Below are 20,280 nucleotides of genomic sequence, written 5' to 3' on the forward strand. Positions count from 1 at the left end.
CAGCTTTGCTTTCCAAATCATTTGAAAACTATCCAGTTTCTAAGGGTAAATAACTTGACCAAATTCACAAGAAATGACTAAAAAGTGAAAGAGCCAAGATCTTAACCCAAAGTCCATGCCTTTTTCTTCTTCAGTATACCCCAATGCTGGGTAAAGATAAGAGTCTCATAATTGAGTGGAAAACAAAAAAGGACACTTTTTATTATTGAATGCGGGAGTGAGGGGAGTGGGGCCGACCAGGGGGTGGCCCTGGGAGAGGGTCCCAAGGGGCAGAGGTTAGGGACGTCTCAGTAAAGAGGGGCAGATCATGAATAGAGCCTCCGCCCCCAGCTGGGGGCTCTTGAGTTCGCCCAAGCGCTGGGCTAAAACGTGGAAACTGGGCATTGACAAAGTACAGAGGGATGTGGGCGATCCGGCCCGTGGACCAGCACTGCAGAGAGAGGGGAAAGCAAAGTCTGACCAGTCTGAGCCCAAAGAAGGCCATACAGCAGAGCCACACGGCAGCTGCAGCCCTCAGCTCCTCAGCCCACTCCTGCAACCGCAGCCGCTGGCCTACTCACCACACTGAGCAGAGCTCCTTTGTTGAAGGAAGGATGGAAAGTGATGAGCTGGGCCTGGGCTCCTGGCTCCCCCTGGACAGTGCCACTAGGGGCAGAAGGAAAGGTGAGCAGGCTGCTGGAGGCAGAAGGCAGGTGTAGAGGGTATGGGTTTGGTATGGGAGGCCGGGGGGAACCACACCTGCCCAGCACCTACCAAGGAAGTAGCTCGAACACAGGGCTGTTTCGAGTGCGAAAAAGGAGGATGACTGGTTTACCATTCTGGACCCGTGGATTTCCTGTAAGAAGTGGATGCAGGGATAGGAAGGAACTCTGGAGGCAGAGTCCCAGGGCAGGGGCAGAGTCCCAGGGCAGGGGCAGAGAAGAACTGCAGCCAGGGCCTGGAAACAGTCAATTAATGGGAAGATGGTGAGGCCTGAGCCAAGGCCTCCCTCCCCTCCTCTTACCTTTCATGAGCACAGCCAGCCGCTCCCCACTTGGGTCCCAGACCATGGAGTGAGCCTCTCCCCCAAGCCTATGGGTCAGAACAGCAGATTGGGAGGGCTCAGCGTGGTCCCTCCCAGCTTTGTCTCACTGCCCCTCCCTTGCCCACCCAGCTCACCTTTCCTCTCCATCCGGTGTCTGTATTGTCGTCTCAGACAGATCTGCCACAATTGTAGCTGACTTCGCGCCTCCAACGCACCCCTTTCGCTCACCTGTGGATCAGGGCCGAGGCTCCTAAGGACAAGGGGCCTCCCACTGGCCCCTGCCTCCTCTCCATCACAGGCATCAACACCTCTCAAGGCTCCCAAGCTTATTCCTTTTTTTTTTTCCCCCAAGCTTCTTTACTTCCCTTTATCCTTCAGAGCAGCATATTCCAGATGGTTCCTGTCTCCCTCCGACTACCCCAGATGTTGTGCATCCAGAAGTGTTTCCCTGGACTCACCACAACGTTCTGGGAACGACAAGGAGTAAATCAGCGGTTCCCCCAACACAGTGAACAGCAGGCGGTTTCCATCAGGACTCCAGCAGCCAGTCTGGGGTCAGGGAGCAAAAGGCAGGGAAAGGGTGGTCTATGGGAATACAGGGGGGAAGCACAGGAGGAAGAGAAGTAGAGGAGGTGGGGGACACGCCTGGGGGAGCAGGGCCCACCTCCGCCCCCGCTCCTGAGACACACAGTCCCTCCTACCTGACATCGCCCTGACAGGGTAGGCCACCGCTCACAAGTCCACATCTGGGCCTCCCAGACTCTGTGCCAAAGAGAGGCAGGTCACAGCTTAGGAACTCTAGGTGTCACAGCCTGGACTTCCCTTCCTGTCAGTCCCACGTTCAGGTGAATGGGAACGCGGACGGAAGGTTGTGGCACTAGCAGTTCCAGGAGCCTAGTGCCTTTCTCTAGGTCGTTCCTGCCCCCCGCCCCGCCCCCCGCCCCGCCCTCCCCCTACTCACCGGAAGACAGCTGAAGGAGTGGTAGCCAGGACTTTGCTGCCATCCGGGGACCAGAGCAGGTTGGTAACCCCACCTCCCCGAAACCAGGGAAGGGGAACACAGGTCTCTGTTGAGACATCCCATACCTAGGAGAAAGGGGAAGAGAGTGAGACAGGGGAGACTCAAGCGTCCCTACCATCCCACGGGGCGCTGCCCTTCCTTAAGGTACAAAGAACCAGAGGGGAGGATGCGGGAAAGGGACTGTTAAAACAGGAGGAAATAGGGTTATGTTTATACTGACAGCAGGCAGAAATCTACATCTGAGGAGTCAGGCTGGTGCAGCGCCTTCCCCTGGATATGCTTAAGATTGAATGGACAGATTCCTCTCCTTCCCCCAGGGTATTTCCCACCACCAGGCAAAGAAAGCTCTCTCCTCAAGTCTGAGGGGTGGCTGAAATGACCAAAAGAGGCGTGGGGACCAACTCACCAGGATGGCAGCATCCACAGGTGAAGCTGAGAGTAGCCGACCCCCACTGGGGGCCCAGGCTAAGCTGGTGACAGGCGTGTGCCCAGGGTGAGAGAGCACTTGGGCACAGCCAGAAGAGGGTCTGCCGAGGGGAAACGGGGTGTGGAGTCAGAAGACAACAGGAAGAAAGCCCCATGATTCTATTCCCTTGCCTCCTCCTGCTAAAACTTCCCAATCGCAATGGCCCCTCTGAGTTCAAATCCAGGTTGAGGAAAATGAATAAGGATCATGGAAGTTAAAGAAAAAGAAAAAAAAAAAAGGAAGGAAGGAAGGGCAGTCACTATCAGGAGGTCCAGAAAGGAAAATGGGTGAAAGGAACAAAAGAGCCTGAAAGAGACAAAAACTTTTGACCAGTAAAGCTAGAAGGTACTGTGCTGGGGAGATGCATGTTCTGCTCTAGATGAGAGCCCTCTCCCCACAGGACCATCCTGCCTGGAGCGTGGGATAATCCATGCCATCACTTCAAGGTTCCAATCTCTTCTCGTCCTACAGTTATCTGCCACTCTCCAGAATTCATCCTGTGCTCCTAAATCTGTCTTTCTGCCTTTCCTTGTCAGAATTAGCTTCCCTCCTCGGTGCTCCCACATCATTTTCTCCTCATCAAAGATGGCGCACGTGGCAACCTCCCCCACTAGACTGGGAACTAGTTGAGGGCCCCGGCTGTGTCCGTCAGCTCTGTATCTCCAGAGCCACATACTTGGCCTGACAGGTACAGGCTACTAGCCAAATTAATGCCACCTTGTCCTTTTTCCTCCCAACTATACCCACCTTAAGCTCTAATGAGGTCTTAGGTCACCAGTCTACAACTAACTCTCTTAACTTTACATCAGTTTACAGAGATCCATCTCATTCTTTTCAGTGGCCCCACTGTATTCCACTGAATAGATGAACTATAATTTATTCAGTCATGCCACCACAAACGGATATTTCAGTTGTTTGTAATTTTTTATTACAAACGGTACTGCAAAAAATATTCCCTATATCTTTATGAACTCTTGTCATTATTTGTGTAGAATAGAGTATTAAAATGGAATTGCAGGTAAAAAAAGGCTTGAACCTTTCAAAAGATAAATATGCCAACAAATATTTTCTGAAAAGTTTGTACCGCAATATACTCTAGTAGTAGTTTTCCTAGTCTTGCTAGTATTGGATATTATCAAACATTTCAACTTTAATACTAGCATACTGGGAACTCCCTGGCGGTCCAGTGGTTAGGACTCCACCCTCTCACTGCTGAGGACCAGGGTTCAATCCCCAGTCAGGGAACTAAGACCCCACAAGCCTCACGGTGTGGCCAAAAAAATAATAATAATAATAATTATACTACTATAATTCTGAATGGGCCAAAAAGCATTCTATACATTCTTCTAGTCCTTTTATTTATTTATTTTTACATTTAGTTCTTTTGTCTGCTTGGAATTTATTTGTATATAAAGTGTGAAGCAAGGACAAACTGTATTATTTTCTAAATGGATAGCCAATTATGCCAAAACCACTAAAAAACAAAAAACAAAAAACAAAAATCTAAACTTCTCTATTGCAATGCAAATCCAAATTCATCATATATTAAATTTCCATAAATTCCTAGATCTGTTCCTGAATGTTGTTGTTACACTGATCTGTTTGATCTTATGCCAATAACTTCCTATTACTATAACTTCATAAAATATTTCAATACCTGGTAGGGCAAATCTTCTCTCAATATGCTTCCTTTTCAAACATTTCTTGGCAATCCTTCCACATTTATTCTTTCATAAAAACTCTATTATTTTGTCCAGTTCACAAAAACAAACAAAAACCAGCAGAATTCTGATGGGAAATACACTTAATTTGACATCTTCATGATTAAATTTTCCTACCCAGGAATATAGCACGTCCCTCCATTAATTCAGCTCTTGTTTAATATTCTTCAACCAGTTTCTTCAAATGTCTAACAGATTAAATAAATTTAACAATTTATTCCTAGTAATCTATAGTAATTGTTGTACCTATTGTAAATAGAACATATTTTCCATTGCAATTTCTCAACTGATTATTGTTGGTACAAAGGGAAGCTATTACATTTTCAGTTTCTTGGATCCAGTTACTTTACTACTTAAATTTCTTATTCAATAGGTTTTTTTGGTTGAATCTCTTATCTAGGTTTAAAATCATATCATCGTCAAATAAAAATAATTTTCTCTTCTTTCACAAGACTTTACCATGTTTCTTTTTCTTGTCTTACTGCCCTCAAAGGAACCTCCACAAATAATGTTCGTTAATAATGGTGATAATGACATCTCTGTCTTTATCTTGACATTATTGGAAATATCTTTAGTATTTCCTATTTCACTGTTCAATATGGTAGCCACTGATTTTGCATATATACTCTTTATGTTTAGGTTGTCTCTTTGTATTCCTATTTATGTATTCAGCTGAATGTCTGCTTATTGAGAAGGGCATTTATTTATATAAACACTTTTCTCCTCTAATTTGCTAATGTAACAAATCATTTTAATAGATTTCCTAATGGTGAATAGTTTTTAATTTCCGGAATATTCCACTTGGTTAAGATTTTTTTTTAAATATGCTTTTGGACTCTATTTGCTAATATTTTATTAAGCATTTAAAAAAAATCTACGCTCAGGGGAATTCCCTGACAGTCCAGTGGTTAGGACTCCATGCTTTCACTGCCAAGGGCGCAGGTTCAATCCCTGGTCAGTATATCAAATACATAACTAAGGATCTACTGTATAGCACAGGGAACTCTACTCAATACTCTGTAATGGCCTATATGGGAAAAGAATCTAAAAAAAGGGTGGATATATGTATATGTATAACTGATTCACTTTGCTGTACAGCAGAAACTAACACAACCTTGTAAATCAACTATACTCCAATAAAAATTTAAAACAAACAAACAAAAAACCCTGGTCGGGGAACTAAGATCCCGCAAGCCACGAGGCATGGTAAGGAAGTAAAGTAAGGAAGGAGGGAAGGAGGGAAGTAAGTAAGTAAATAAATAAAATCTATGCTCAAATATTTTCTTTCTTATACTACCTATTGTCAGGTTTAAGTTACATTAGCTTTATGGAAATAAATCAGGATGGGGACTTCCCTGATGGTCCAGTGGTTAAGAATACACCTTCCAACTCAGGGGACGTGGGTTTGAGCCCTGGTCGGGGAACTAAGATCCCACATGCTGCGGGGCAACCAAGCCCGTGTGCTCTAGAGCCTGCGTGCCACAACTAGAGAGCCCATGCACCGCAATGAAAGATCCCGTATGCCACAACAAAGATCCTGAGTGCCACAACTAAAGACCCATGCAGCCAAATAAATAAATAAATAAAATATTTTTTAAAAAAAGATTTGTATAAAAAGAAATAAATCAGGATTGATCCTGGGATAGGAAGAGGACATTAATGAGAAAACTGGTGAAATCGGAACAAAGTTTGGAGTTTAGTTAATAACAATGTACAAATGTCAGTTTCTTAGTTTTGACAAATCTAACATTGTAATATCTGACGTTAACGATGGTGTGAAGGGTATACCAAAACTCTACTATCTTTGCAGCTTTTCTAAAAATTTAAAATTATGCACAAAGTTTATTAAAAGGAAAATAAAACAAATCAGGAGGCTTTCCAAATTTTTCTATGATCTGGATTAGTTCAGATAACATGGAGATTATCTTTTCTTTGACAATTAGATAGAACTCTCATAAAACCATCTCAGCCTGGCATCTTTTTATAGGGGTAGAGATCATCCATTTTAATTGCTTCTACAGTCCACTTTGATAACATATATTTTGCTAGACAAACATTTCCTTTAGGTTTTCAAATTTGTTAGTCTAAACATATATAATATGCTCTAATAATTCTTCTATTTTCTTCCATATTTGTGGTTATCTCTCCTTTCCCATTTTGAAAATAGTGTACTTTGATTTTCTATTTTACCTTAATAAGGCTGGCCAAAAGGTTTTCTTCTTTATTCATAATTTAAAGAACCAGTTTCTGGTTTTATATTTAGTTAGTTCTCATGGGGATTTTTTCCAATTTCATCGGTTTCAGCTTTTATCCATATTAATTCCCTTCCCCCTTTCCTTTAAACCTACATCTGGCAGTCCTCTGAAAGAGACAGTCTTTCCAATCCATGATCCACAGGTACAAACTCCCCACAATCCCAGAAGCCCCCAGTTCTGTCCCTTTCTCTAGATTAGATCTTCTCAGCACCTCCACCTTGGCCTTAGGTCTGCTTCTCCCGTAGCCCTGGGAAGTGCTGTGAGGAAAAAGAACTTCTCCTTCCAGACCTCCTCACCACCCCAGCATGGCCACGACACTCAGGCCAAGGTAAGAGAGAGACTGCTGGGACTCACCGGGTAGACAAGGACGTGGGGTCCAGGGTCCAGATGAGAATGCAGCTCTGGCAGGCCACAGCCAAGACGGAGGCACTGAGGGGCTTCCAGGCCAGAGCCGCCACATTTCGCTGCAGCCGGTGCTTTAGGGAGGGGACTATAGTGCTGGGGTGAAAGGGGAGGCGATGGGGTCAAAGCAGGGACACTAAGGCGCAGGGGACCTGAGTTGTGGTTGAGGAGGGGTAATCCAGAGAGAAAGCTGATCACCCAGGGCCTGGGGGTATTGTGGGACAGAGGACAGGATAAAGACTGGATCTGGAAAGAGGACGCATCCAGTTGTGGGGCCTCCCTGACCCCAGTTCTGGAAGGAGCCATGGACCAGGCCCAGGAACTGCAGGACTCCCTGGGCACCAAGGCTGGAGAAGGAAGTGGGGACCGACCGATGGAGACTGAAGACTCCGAGTCCGCACAGCGTGCCCCCCACATACCTGTTGGCATTGTACACACGGATGGAGTCATCTAGCAGGGCCACCGCAAACTTGTTGGTGTGTGGGTGCCACGCAAAGACCCTCAAGCAGCAGCTGGACCTGGGGCAGGAGTGAGAGCGAGGAGTCCCGACCTGCACCTCGCCATACCCGGCCCAGAGTTCAGGTTCCCTTCCATGTGAGGACATTATTATTTTTCACTGTTTCTTTTCTTTCTTTTTGGGGGAGGTAGGAGGGAGAATGTGGGGAGCAGTCAGGAAAGGGGTGTGAGGAGTCTCTGCCTTGATTTCCCTCTCCCCAGAAGAAGTTCCAGGGTTCAGGACTTGCTTCCCACAAAAGCTCCAGAGCTTGTACACTCACCAGTTTGTGACTTGAGCGAATTCAGCAATCAGATCTTCACTCCTGAGCTGTAATAACAAAGTGGATAGAGGTGGCACTGGGAAAAAGGAGCTCATCCCCTCAGTGCTCCCACAGGGGAGCTGACCATTCATACCCTCTGCAGTCTTCTCATCACACCCTGACCCTAAGACATAGGAAGTGGAGAGGGGGTGGGAGTGGGGGACCAGCAGCCAGGGAGGGCCGGGGGAGGAAGCCAAACTTACAGACAGATGGGGAAACAGAGACCCATGGAGGGAGGAGGCCCATCGACAGAGTGCCAGGGCCCAGCTGGATGCCGTCTTCACCCACTCAAACACTGTGGGGTTGAGAAAGCAGCTGTGATTAAACCATTCACAGGGTTCTCACTGGCACCCTCCTAGGTAAGGGACGAGCAAGGGCAAGCACTCCCCAGATCCTTCCACCCAACAGGTGCTCTGGACACCCACTCTATGGTATGGGGGTAGGTAGAGGGGAAGAGAAGATGGCACCAGCAGAGTCAAATGGGCCAGGAAATACAGGGCTAAAGGGAAAGGTGCTGGGCCAACAGGTATTGGGATGAATTAGGGAGAATATGGAGGGGAGATGGCAACCATAAAACTAGAGAAGGCTGGAGGTAAACACACTTACCCTCCTCCTCTGAGTCTGCAATTTCATTCAGCACACCAAAAAGGCCCACATCGCGCCTGAAGAGGAGAGGGAGCTGTGAGTCGGTTACTCTGATCCCTTCAGTCTCCCCTCTAAGTTCATGTATTCATTCACTCAATAAACATGTATTAAAAATAAGAACACTCACATTTAATGAGTGACAACTATGTGACATGTACTTTATATAGTCCTTTCATTGTACCAATGAAAGGACAATATATAAATTGTCCACCAGTGAGGCAACTAAGGCTCAGAGGTCTTTCAGGGCTTTGTGCACAGATCAAGGAGTCAAGACTTGCCCTAAGGGACTTCCCTGGTGGCACAGTGGTTAAGAATCCATCTGCCAATGCAGGGGACACGGGTTCAAGCCCTGGTCCGGGAAGATCCCACATGCTGTGGAGCAACTAAGCCTGCGCACCACAACCACTGAGCCTGTGCTCTAGAGCCCGCGAGCCACACTACTGAGCCCGAGTGCCACAATTACTGAAGCCCGCGTGCCTAGAGCCCCTGCTCCGCAACAAGAGAAGCCACCGCAATGAGAAGCCCGCGCACTGCAACGAAGAGTTGCCCCCGCTCGCTGCAACTAGAGAAAGCTCACATGCAGCAACAAAGACCCAATGAAGCCAAAAATAAATTTTATAGATGTAGAAAAAATAGATCGATTGATAAATAATAGATTTATAAATAGGTAGATTTATAAAAAATAATAATAATAAAATAAATTTAAGAACAAATTATTAAAAAAAAAAAGAAGACTTGCCCTAAGATAGTGAATGGAAAGCCACAGAAGGAGTTTAAGCTGAGGAATAAACTGATCACATTGGCATTTTAGAAAGATCAGTCTGGCTGCAGATTAGAGGGGAAAAAGAATGGAGAGAAAGAAATGGGTTAAGAGTCTACTTCAGGAATCTAGAAGAAAGGCCAAAGTGGCCTGAACCACTGGGGATGGAGAAAAAAAGACAGATTTGAGTGCTGGAGGAAGTAGAATGGACAGGATTTGAGGACTAATTAGACATTAGCAAGGGAAAGAGCAATATCAAGGGAAACACCCAGGTGATAATGATAGCATCTAATACTGCTTACACTGTGCCAGGGCTGGGCTAGATGCGTCACATGCATCATCTAATTCAGCCTTTATCACAACCCTACAAAATAGGTATTGTTATCATCAGCATTTTTAGATGAGAGAACAGAGAGTGTGAAGAGGTTAATTATCAAAGGTGAACTAAGTAGGAAACAGCAGAGTCAGGATTCAACCTGTCTGCCTGCCCCAGAGCCTACATTCAAACCACTTGCTTCTATATGACTAGGAAGGCCATTCCTTGAGATAAAAAACACAAGGAAGAAGCCGGCTTAGAGAGGAAAATGAAGAGATTGATTTTGAACATGCTGAGAGTATGAAGCCTGTGGAATATCTGACTGAGGGTGTTGGGCAGACAAGTGAACACCCAGGTGTGGAGCATCAATCACAAGTCCAGCCTAGGGACACCAACATTTAAAAGAGAGCAGGAAGAGAAGCAGCAGTTAGAGAGGCAGAAAGTGAGAAAGCACCCAGGACTGAATGGCTTTTCAGACCATGACTTGATGTTTAGCTTCACTCAAGGAGACATGCAAATTAAACTGTAATGCAATATCAAATATCAAAGCTTGATAGCACATGTGTTAGGAAACAGGCACTCTCATACACTGTGTTTGTGTTGTTGTTTTGTTTTCTAATTTTTTTGAAGTATAGTCGTCTCATACACTGTTGGTAGGTCTGTAAATATGTACAACTTAAACAGAGGACTATATGGCAATAGCTCATGAAATTACAAATGAACATACCCTTTGAACCCAGCTACTTCATTTGTAGGAATTCATCCTACATATGATGATGATGATGATAATAATAATAATAATAGCTAACTCTTGATGGGATTAACATGGGCCAGGCACTGTTCTAAGTGTTTTACTCATTTAATCATCACTACAGCCTTGTAAGATAGGCTCCCTTTTACAGATGAAGAAATTGAGGGACAGAGTGATTAAGTAACTTGACCAAGGTCACACAGCTAAAAAGTGGCACAGCCAGGAATTCAATCCAGGCTTCACTCCTACATGTGCAGAATGAATGACCTATGTATGAGATTATTCCCTGCAACCTTATACCTAATCTTGCTGAACTTCAGGTAAAGGCTCAGAAAGTAATAATGACATAAGGAAGGAACAGGTTCACAGAATTAAACCAAAAAGGAAAGCAAGTCACCCGAGATGAAATGGAACTACTGTTGCACAACCTGAGTTCCACAAAAAGGACTGATAATTTGATATGTTGAGTGATACACAGCTCTGAGCTAGAGAGGGCTGGGAAGCCCAAGGCAGAGGGGTAGTGACCTCATTGCCTCCAGGATCTGCAGACCACTGGCCCAGGAGACCCTTTGCCATGTCTCACCAAATGTTGATGCATCTCTTCCACACTTGTTCCCGGTGGTGGATGAAGGCCGTTCTTGTGCCATGGTCCAACCTCCCAGGGGTCTTCAGGGGATCCTTAGTAAGGTTTAGGACAGGAAGATTGATCCACTAGAGCCAGAAATGAGGAATGACAGTGAGTCAGTCTCTTCCCTAGATCTCTACTGAACTTCCTGCCATCTCCAACCCTTGGCAGGGCTGAGGGTAAGAGGCTCCAGAGACCTGTTTCCCATTTCCACAAATATAACACTTGTGGAGAGGGGCGGAGTCAAGATGGCATACAAGAAGGACGTGGAATTTGTGTCTCCTCACAACTAGGGCACCTACCAGGCACCGGTGGGGAACCATGGACACCTAAGGGGATGGGAGGAACCCCCAGCAACCAGTTGGTTCAATTATAGTTTTATTTTTCCTATTATATTTTTTATCTTTCTATTTTGTTTTTTATTCTTTGATATTGTACTGCTCCTTTTTCTCTTTTTTCTTTCTTTCTTTCTTTTTTTTTTTTTTTTTTTACCACGCCACGAAGCTCACGAGGCCTTGGTTCCCAGGCCAGAGGTCAGGCCTGAGCTCCTGTGGTGGGAGCTCCGAGTCCAAACTGCTGGACTAACAGAGAACCTCAGACCCCAGGGAATATTAATAAGAGTGAGGCCTCCCAGAGGTCCTCATGTCAGCACTAAGACCCGGCTCTATCCAACTGCCTGCAAACTCCAGTGCTGGACGTCTCAGGCCAAACAACCAGTAAGACAGGAATACAGCACCACCCATCAAAAAGAGAGAAAAAAAAAGAAACGACAAAAAAAATATGTTACAGACAAAGGAGCAAGGTAAAAACCTACAAAACCAAATAAATGAAGACGAAATACGCAACCTACGTGAAAAAGAATTCAGACTAACGATAGTAAAGATGATCCAAAATCTCGGAAACAGAATGGAGAAAATACAAGAAACATTTAACAAGGATCTAGAAGAACTAAAGAGCAAACAAACAGTCATGAACAACACAATTACTGAAATTAAAAATACTCTAGGGGCTGGACTTCCCTGGTGGCGCAGTGGTTAAGAATCCGCCTGCCAATGCAGGGGACACGGGTTCTAGCCCTGGCCTGGGAAGATCCCACATGCCGCGAAGCAACTAAGCCCGTGTGCCACAACTGCTGAGCCTGCGCTCTAGAGCCCACGAGCCACAACTACTAAAGCCCATGTGCCACAACTACTGAAGCCCGTGCACCTACAGCCTGTGCTCCACAACAAGAGAAGCCACTGCAGTGAGAAGCCCGTGCACCACAATGAAGAGTAGCCCCCGCTCACTGCAACTAGAGAAAGCCCGTGCGCAGCAACGAAGACCCAACGCAGCCAAAAATAAATAAATAAATTTATTAAAAAAAAAATACTCTAGGGGCTTCCCTGGTGGCGCAGTGGTTGAGAATCCACCTGCCAATGCAGGGGATACAGGTTCAATCCCTGGTCCAGGAAGATCCCACATGCCGTGGAGCAACTAAGCCCATGTGCCACAACTACTGAGCTTGTGCTCTAGAGCCCATGAGCCACAACTACTGAGCCTGCGTGCCGCAACTACTGAAGCCCATGCACCTAGAGCCCATGCTCCACAACGAGAGAAGCCACCGCAATGAGAAGCCCGTGCACTGCAACGAAGAGTAGCCCCTGCTCGCTGCAACTAGAGAAAGCCTGCACACAGCAACAAAGACCCAACACAGCCAAAAATAAATAAATAAAATAAATAAATTTATTTTTAAAAAAAATACTCTGGAAGGAATCAATAGCAGAATAACTGAGGCAGAAGAATGGATAAGTGAACTGGAAGATAAAATGGTGGAAATAACTGACAGAGAGCAGAATAAAGAAAAAAGAATGAAAAGAATTGAGGACAGTCTCAGAGACCTCTGGGGCAACATAAACGCACCAACATTCAAATTATAGGGGTGCCTGAAGAAAAAGAGAAAAAGAAAGAGGCTGAGAAAATATTTGAAGAGATTATAGTTGAAAACGTCCCGAACATGGGAAAGGAAATAGTCGATCAAGTCTGGGAAGCACAGAGAGTACCATAAGGATAAACCCAAAGAGAAACACAATGAGACAAATATTAATGAAACTATCAAAAATTAAATACAAGAAAAAATATTAAAAGCAGCAAGGGAAAAGCAACAAATAACATACAAGGGAATCCCCATAAGGTTAACAGCTGATTTTTCAGCAGAAACTCTGCAAGCCAGAAGGGGGTGGCAGGACATATTTAAAGTGATGAAAAGGAAAAACCTACAACCAAGATTACTCTACTCAGCAAGGATCTCATTCAGATTCAATGGAGAAATTAAAACCTTTACAGATAAGCAAAAGTTAAGAGAATTCAGCACCACCAAACCAGCACAAATGCTAAAGGAACTTCTCTAGGCAGGAAACACAAGAGAAGGAAACGACCTACAATAACAAACCCAAAACAATTAAGAACATGGTAATAGGAACATACATATTGATAATTACCTTAAACGTAAATGGATTAAATGTTCCAACCAAAAGACACAGACTGGCTGAATGGATACAAAAACAAGACCCATACATATGATGTCTACAAGAGACCCACTTCAGACCTAGGGACACATACAGACTGAAAGTGAGGGTATGGAAAAAGATATTCCATGCAAATAGAAATCAAAAGAAAGCTGGAGTAGCAATCCTCATATCAGACAAAAGGGACTTTAAAACAAAGACTAGGGGCTTCCCTGGCGGTGCAGTGGTTAAGAACCCGCCTGCCAATGCAGGGGACATGGGTTTGAGCCCTGGTCCGGGAAGATCCCACATGCCGTGGAGCAACAAGGCCCATGCACCACAACTACTGAGCCTGCGCTCTAGAGCCCGCAAACCACAACTACTGAAGCCCGCGTGCCACAACTACTGAAGACCATATACCTAGAGCCCATGCTCTGCAACAAGAGAAGTCGCCGCAATGAGAAGCCCACACACCAGCACAAAGAGTAGCCCCCACTCGCCACAACTAGAGAAAGCCCGCGTGCAGCAACGAAGACCCGATGCAGCCAAAAATAAATTAAAACAAAAAAAACAAAGACTATTACAAGAGACAAAGAAGGACATTACATAATGATCAATGGATCAATCCAAGAAGAAGATATAACAATTGTAAATATTTATGCACCCAACATAGGAGCACCTCAATACATAAGGCAAATGCTAACAGCCATAAAAGGGGAAATAGACCGTAACACAATAACAGTAGAGAACTTTAACACCTGACTTTCACCAATGGACAGATCATCCAAAATGAAAATAAATAAGGAAACACAAGCCTTAAATGATACATTAAACAAGACGGACTTAATTGATATTTATAGGACACTGCATCCAAAAACAACAGAATACACTTTCTTCTCAAGTGCTCATGGAGCATTCTCCAGGATAGACCATATTCTGGGTCACAGATCAAGCCTTGGTAAATTTAAGAAAACTGAAATCGTATCAAGTATCTTTTCCGACCACAACGCTATGAGACTAGATATCAATTACAGGAAAAATTTAAAAATACAAACATGTGGAGGCTAAATAATATGCTACTAAATAACCGAGAGATCACTGAAGAAATCAAAGAGGAAATCAAAAAATATCTAGAAACAAATGACAATGAAAACACAACAACCCAAAACATATGGGATGCAGCAAAAGCAGTTCTAAGAGGGAAGTTTATAGCAATACAATCTTACCTCAAGAAACAAGAAAAATCTCAAATAAAGAACCTAACTTTACACCTAAAGCAATTAGAGGAAGAAGAACCAAAAAAAACCCAAAGTTAGCAGAAGGAAAGAAATCCTAAAGATCAGATCAGAAATAAATGAAAAAGAAATGAAGGAAACAATAGTAAATATCAAGAAAACTAAAAACTGGTTCTTTGAGAAGATAAACAAAATTGATAAACCATTAGCCAGACTCATCAAGAAAAAAAGGGAGACGACTCAAATCAACAGAATTAGAAATGAAAAAGGAGAAGTAACAACTGACACTGCAGAAATACAAAGGATCATGAGAGATTACTACAAGCAACTATATGCCAATAAAATGGACAACCTGGAAGAAATGGACAAATTCTTAGAAAAGCACAACCTTCCGGGACTGAACCAGGAAGAAATAGAAAATATAAACAGACCAATCACAAGCACTGAAATTGAAACTGCAATTAAAAATCTTCCATCAAACAAAAGCCCAGGACCAGATGGCTTCACAGGCGAATTCTATCAAACATTTAGAGAAGAGCTAACACCTAACCTTCTCAAACTCTTCCAAAATATAGCAGAGGGAGGAACACTCCCAAACTCATTCTATGAGGCCACCATCACCCTGATACCAAACCAAAGATGTCACAAAATAAGAAAACTACAGGCCAATATCTCTGATGAACATAGATGCAAAAATCCTCAACAAAATACTAGCAAACAGAATCCAACAGCACATTAAAAGGATCATACACCATGATCAAGTGGGGTTTATCCCAGGAATGCAAGGATTCTTCAATATACACAAATCAGTCAGTGTGATACATCACATTAACAAAATGAAGGATAAAAACCACATGATAATCTCAATAGATGCAGAAAAAGCTTTTGACAAAATTCAACATCCGTTTACGATAAAAACTCTCCAGAAAGTAGGCATAGAGGGAACCTACCTCAACATAATAAAGGCCATATATGACAAACCCACAGCCAACATTGTTCTCAATGGTGAAAAATTGAAACCATTTCCTCTCAGATCAGAAACAAGACAAGGTTGCCCACTCTCACCACTATTATTCAACATAGTTTTGGAAGTTTTAGCCACAGCATTCAGAGAAGAAAAAGAAATAAAAGGAATCCAAATCAGAAAAGAAGAAGTAAAACTGTCACTGTTTGCAGATGACATGATACTATATAGAGAGAATCCTAAAGATGCTACCAGAAAACTACTAGAGCTAATCAATGAATGTGGTAGAGTAGCAGGATACAAAATTAATGCACAGAAATCTCTTGCATTCCTATACACTAATGATGAAAAATCTGAAAGAGAAATTAAGGAAACACTCCCATTTACCATTGCAACAAAAATAATAAAATACCTAGGAATAAACCTACCTAAGGAGATAAAAGACCTGTATGCAGAAAACTATAAGACACTGATGAAAGAAATTAAAGATGATACAAACAGATGGAGAGATATACCATGTTCTTGGATTGGAAGAATCAACATTGTGAAAATGACTATACTACCCAAAGCAATCTACAGATTCAGTGCAATCCCGATGAAATTTTCACACAACTAGAACAGAAAATTGCACAATTTGTAGGGAAACACAAAAGACCCCGAATAGCCAAAGCACCCCTGAGAAAGAAAAACGGAGCTGGACGAATCTGGCTTCCGGACTTCAGACTATAGTACAAAGCTACAGTAATCAAGACAGTATGGCACTGGCACAAAAACAGAAATATAGATCAATGGAACAGGACAGAAAGCCCAGGGATAAACCCACGCACATATGGTCACCTTATCTTTGATAAAGGAGGCAAGCATATACAGTGGAGAAAAGACAGCCTCTTCAATAAGTGGTGCTGGGAAAACATGTAAAGGAATGAAATTAGAACACTTCCTAACACCATACACAAAAATAAACTCAAAATGGATTAAAGACCTAAATGTAAGGCCAGACACTATAAAACTCTTAGAGGAAAACATAGGCAGAACACTCTATGACATAAATCACAGCAAGATCCTTTTTGACCCACCTCCTAAAGAAATGGAAATAAAAACAAAAATAAACAAATGGAACCTAATGAAACTTAAAAGCTTTTGCACAGCAAAGGAAACAATAAACAAGATGAAAAGACAACCCTCAGAATGGGAGAAAATATTTGCAAACGAAGCAACTTACAAAGGATTAATCTCCAAAATATACAAGCAGTTCATGCAGCTCAGTATCAAAAAAACAAACAACCCAATCCAAAAATGGGCAGAAGACCTAAACAGACATTTCTCCAAAGAAGATATACAGATTGCCAACAAACACATGAAAAGATGCTCAACATCACTAATCATTAGAGAAATGCAAATCAAAACTACAATGAGGTATCACCTCACACCGGTCAGAATGGCCATCAAAAAATCTACAAACAGGGGCTTCCCTGGTGGTGCAGCGGTTGAGAATCCACCTGCCAATGCAGGGGACAGGGGTTCAAGCCCTGGTCTGGGAAGATCCCACATGCCGCAGAGCAACTGGGCCCATGAGCCACAACTACTGAGCCTGCGCATCTGGAGCCTGTGCTCCTCAACAAGAGAGGCCGCAATAGTGAGAGGCCCACGCACCGCAATGAAGAGTGGTCCCCGCTTGCCGCAACTAGAGAAAGCCCTCGCACAGAAACGAAGACCCAACACAGCCAAAAATAAATAAATAAATTTAAAAAAAATCTACAAACAATAAATGCTGGAAAAGGTGTGGAGAAAAGGGAACCCTCTTGCACTGTTGATGGGAATGTAAATTGATACAGCCAGTATGGAGAACAGTATGGCGGTTCCTTAAAAAACTAAAAATAGAACTACCATATGACCCAGCAATGGGTCATATACCCTAAGAAAACCATAATTCAAAAAGAGTCATGTACCACAATGTTCATTGCAGCACTATTTACAACAGCCAGGATCTGGAAGCAACCTAAGTGTCCAACGACAGATGAATGGATAAAGAAGATGTGGGCTTCCTTGGTGGCGCAGTGGTTAAGAATCCACCTGCCAATGCAGGAGACACGGGTTCGAGCCCTGGTCCGGGAAGATCCCACATGCTGCGGAGCAACTAAGTCCGTGAGCCACAACTTCTGAGCCTGCGCTCTAGAGCTTATGTGCCACAACTACTGAAGCCCGCATGCCACAACTACTGAAGCCCACGCACCTAGAGCCCGTGCCCTGCAACAAGAGAAGCTACTGCAATGAGAAGCCCACGCACTGCAACAAAGAGTGGCTCCCGCTCGCCACAACTAGAGAAAGCCCGTGCACAGCAATGAAGACCCAATGCAGCCAAAAATAAAATAATAAATAAAATAAAATAAATTAAAAAAAATAATAATAAAGATGTGGCATATATATATATATATATATTTGTACTTGTAGTGAGGTGGATGGACCCAGAGTCTGTCATACAGAGTGAAGTAAGTCAGAAAGAGAAAAACAAATACCGTCTGCTAACACATATATATAGAATCTAAAAAAAGAAAAAAATGATTCTGATGAACCTAGGGGCAGGACAGGAATAAAGACACAGACGTAGAGAATGGACTTGAGGACACGGGGAAGGGTAAGCTGGGACGAAGTGAGAGAGCAACATTGACATATATACACTACCAAATGTAAAACAGATAGCTAGTGGGAAGCAGCTGCATAGCACAGGGTGATCAGCTTGGTGCTTTGCAGCCACCTAGAGGGGTGGGATAAGGAGGGTGGGAGGGAGACGCAAGAGGGGATATGGGGATATATGTATGCAGATAGCTGATTCACTTCGTTATACAGCAAAAACTAACACAACATTGTAAAGCAATTATACTCCAATAAGGATGTTAAAGGAAAAAATATATATATATATATAACACTTGTGGGGCAGGGAAACAGGTCTTAACTCCCTTATCTGTAAAACTAGAATAACATTTCATAGGGTTGCTGTGATTATTAAATCACATTATTAAAACATTTGTGGAGAACACCTGACTCAGAGCCTCTTTCTTCCAAGCAAACGCTCAATAAACGTAAGTTTCTCTTCCTTTTCCTTCCCAGAAACACCACAGGAAAAAACTCCCCAGGTTGTGCCTTCCCAGTTCTCCCAGATACTGTACCAACTTTTCAGAAGTCCTCCTGCACCCTCACATCCCCTAGATTCGCCCTCACTCTCCGTTCCCACTAGGCCCGCACCACAGCCCCTCAGCATCCCTCATCCTTCAATCCCAGCTCTTAAATACATCCCAGCCTTTCTATTCTTCTCCAGCCTGGGCCAGGCTGTTTCCAATACTCCCGTATGGGGACCTCGACCCCGCCCCTATCACGTTGCCTCTGCTCCCCCATTCTCTCCGACTCTGCCCCCCATGCCTGTAGGTCTCCTCCCTCCTCGCCCTGACCACCTGGCCCCGGAAGTCGGGAGGCGGACTCTCATAGCTACTGCCCGTCACCAGCTCGTTATTGTGCTCGTATAGGGTGACTTGTCCCCTAGGCGGCGGCGGAGGGAACAACCCCAGGGAGCACATCCTGCCGGTCCCGAAGACGTCCGGACTGAGCAAACTCCCGTATCCCGCTCCGCCGACTCTTAGTTCCCGGGCTAGATTAGGATGCGTACGGGTAGTCGCCTGGGACAAACGGCTATGCAAAGCTCAACGGAAGTGAATGGAAGAGTAACGGAGAAGAAGGACGCATGCGCAGTCCGGGGACAGACTTCCGGCGTCCTCGCGCGCCGCCTGGCGGCCGGAGGGGGGCGGTGCAGACACGTCCGTAGGGCAGACCACTAGTTAAGGGTCGGAGCGTTTTTTTTGTTTTCTTTTGTTTTGTTTCCTGTGAGACTGCTGTTTTTCCCAGTTCCGAATTCCCCAACACACTCTCCCACTCACTCTCAGCACTCGAAAAGTCCAAAATAAGCCACGTTCAGGGCAGTACCTAATTAAACGCTCCCAGGACTGTGTCACGGGCAGCAAGCTGGAAAGTTGAGGGAAAGCCTCCGGGAGGCGGGAAGTCAGGCGGGAGGCCTTGGGAGAGAAAGTGCAGGGCCCGCCGGAACCTAGAGCCCACAGGGTTAGGCCTCCTGGAAGGAAAAGTGGGAACAGTTGGGAAATTAACATTTCCTGAGCACTTATTATGATAAGTGCTTGTATAATCTTTACAACAACTCCATGAGGTGGGTACTGTTACGTCACCATAAGGAAAGTGAGGCACAGGGAGATCGGACCTAAAAATACCAAAACCTGTATAAGGCATTCTGACTGCAGAATGAAAGTGAGATTGAGAGGAGAGGGGCAAAAATAGGTGAAGAGGATTAAGAGGTACAAACTACAAGGTATGAAATAAATAAATTACAACGATGTAATGTACAGCATAGGAATATTGCCAATATTTTATTATAACTTTGTATGGAGTATAATCTATAAAAATATCAAATCACTATGTTGTACACCTGAAACTAATATAATATTGTAAATCAATTTTTTAAAACAAGTGAGATTGATCTTTTTCTAACTCCAAAGGATGGAACTAGAACTGGAATCTAATGCAGAATGGGGGCTCCTCTTCTAACAGCTGTGTGGCTTTGGGAAAATCGTTGAATTCTTTGAGACTCAGCTCCCTCACTTGCAGTGTCCTATTATACATGGCTGTTTCCCATACAAAATAATGGAAAGAAAGCCATTTAATAAACTGTAAAGTGCTAAGCAGATATTGGAGATGAATAGCCCTAACTCTGCCATGAACTAGGTGACCTTGGGC

At 44.1% G+C, this 20,280-nt stretch overlaps 1 protein-coding gene across 3 annotated transcripts; it reads right to left on the reverse strand.

The window, feature by feature from the left end:
- Positions 1–171: 171 nt before the first annotated feature.
- On the reverse strand, positions 172–19,189 carry AAAS (aladin WD repeat nucleoporin). 3 transcript variants are annotated; one of them, XM_082350160.1, is made up of 16 exons: positions 18,933–19,189; positions 10,760–10,887; positions 8,311–8,366; positions 7,908–7,999; positions 7,666–7,712; positions 7,309–7,407; positions 6,842–6,985; positions 2,452–2,572; positions 1,986–2,110; positions 1,726–1,786; positions 1,483–1,573; positions 1,159–1,252; positions 1,004–1,071; positions 754–835; positions 561–645; positions 172–430 (listed from the first exon to the last, which is right to left on the reverse strand). In XM_082350160.1, exons 1-16 carry the CDS (start codon positions 19,053–19,055, stop codon positions 203–205), a joined length of 1,644 nt encoding a protein of 547 aa, XP_082206286.1. In that variant the 5' UTR covers positions 19,056–19,189; the 3' UTR covers positions 172–202. The 3 variants fall into 3 exon arrangements, with proteins under 3 accessions (XP_082206286.1, XP_082206287.1, XP_082206288.1); XM_082350161.1 differs by having other exon boundaries at positions 10,760–10,854; positions 18,933–19,185; XM_082350162.1 differs by lacking the exon at positions 10,760–10,887 and having other exon boundaries at positions 18,933–19,133.
- Between the last annotated feature and the right edge of the window lie 1,091 nt (positions 19,190–20,280).

Source organism: Balaenoptera borealis, assembly GCF_965194805.1.
Source record: "Balaenoptera borealis genome assembly, chromosome: 13".
NCBI classification, from domain to species: domain Eukaryota; kingdom Metazoa; phylum Chordata; class Mammalia; order Artiodactyla; family Balaenopteridae; genus Balaenoptera; species Balaenoptera borealis.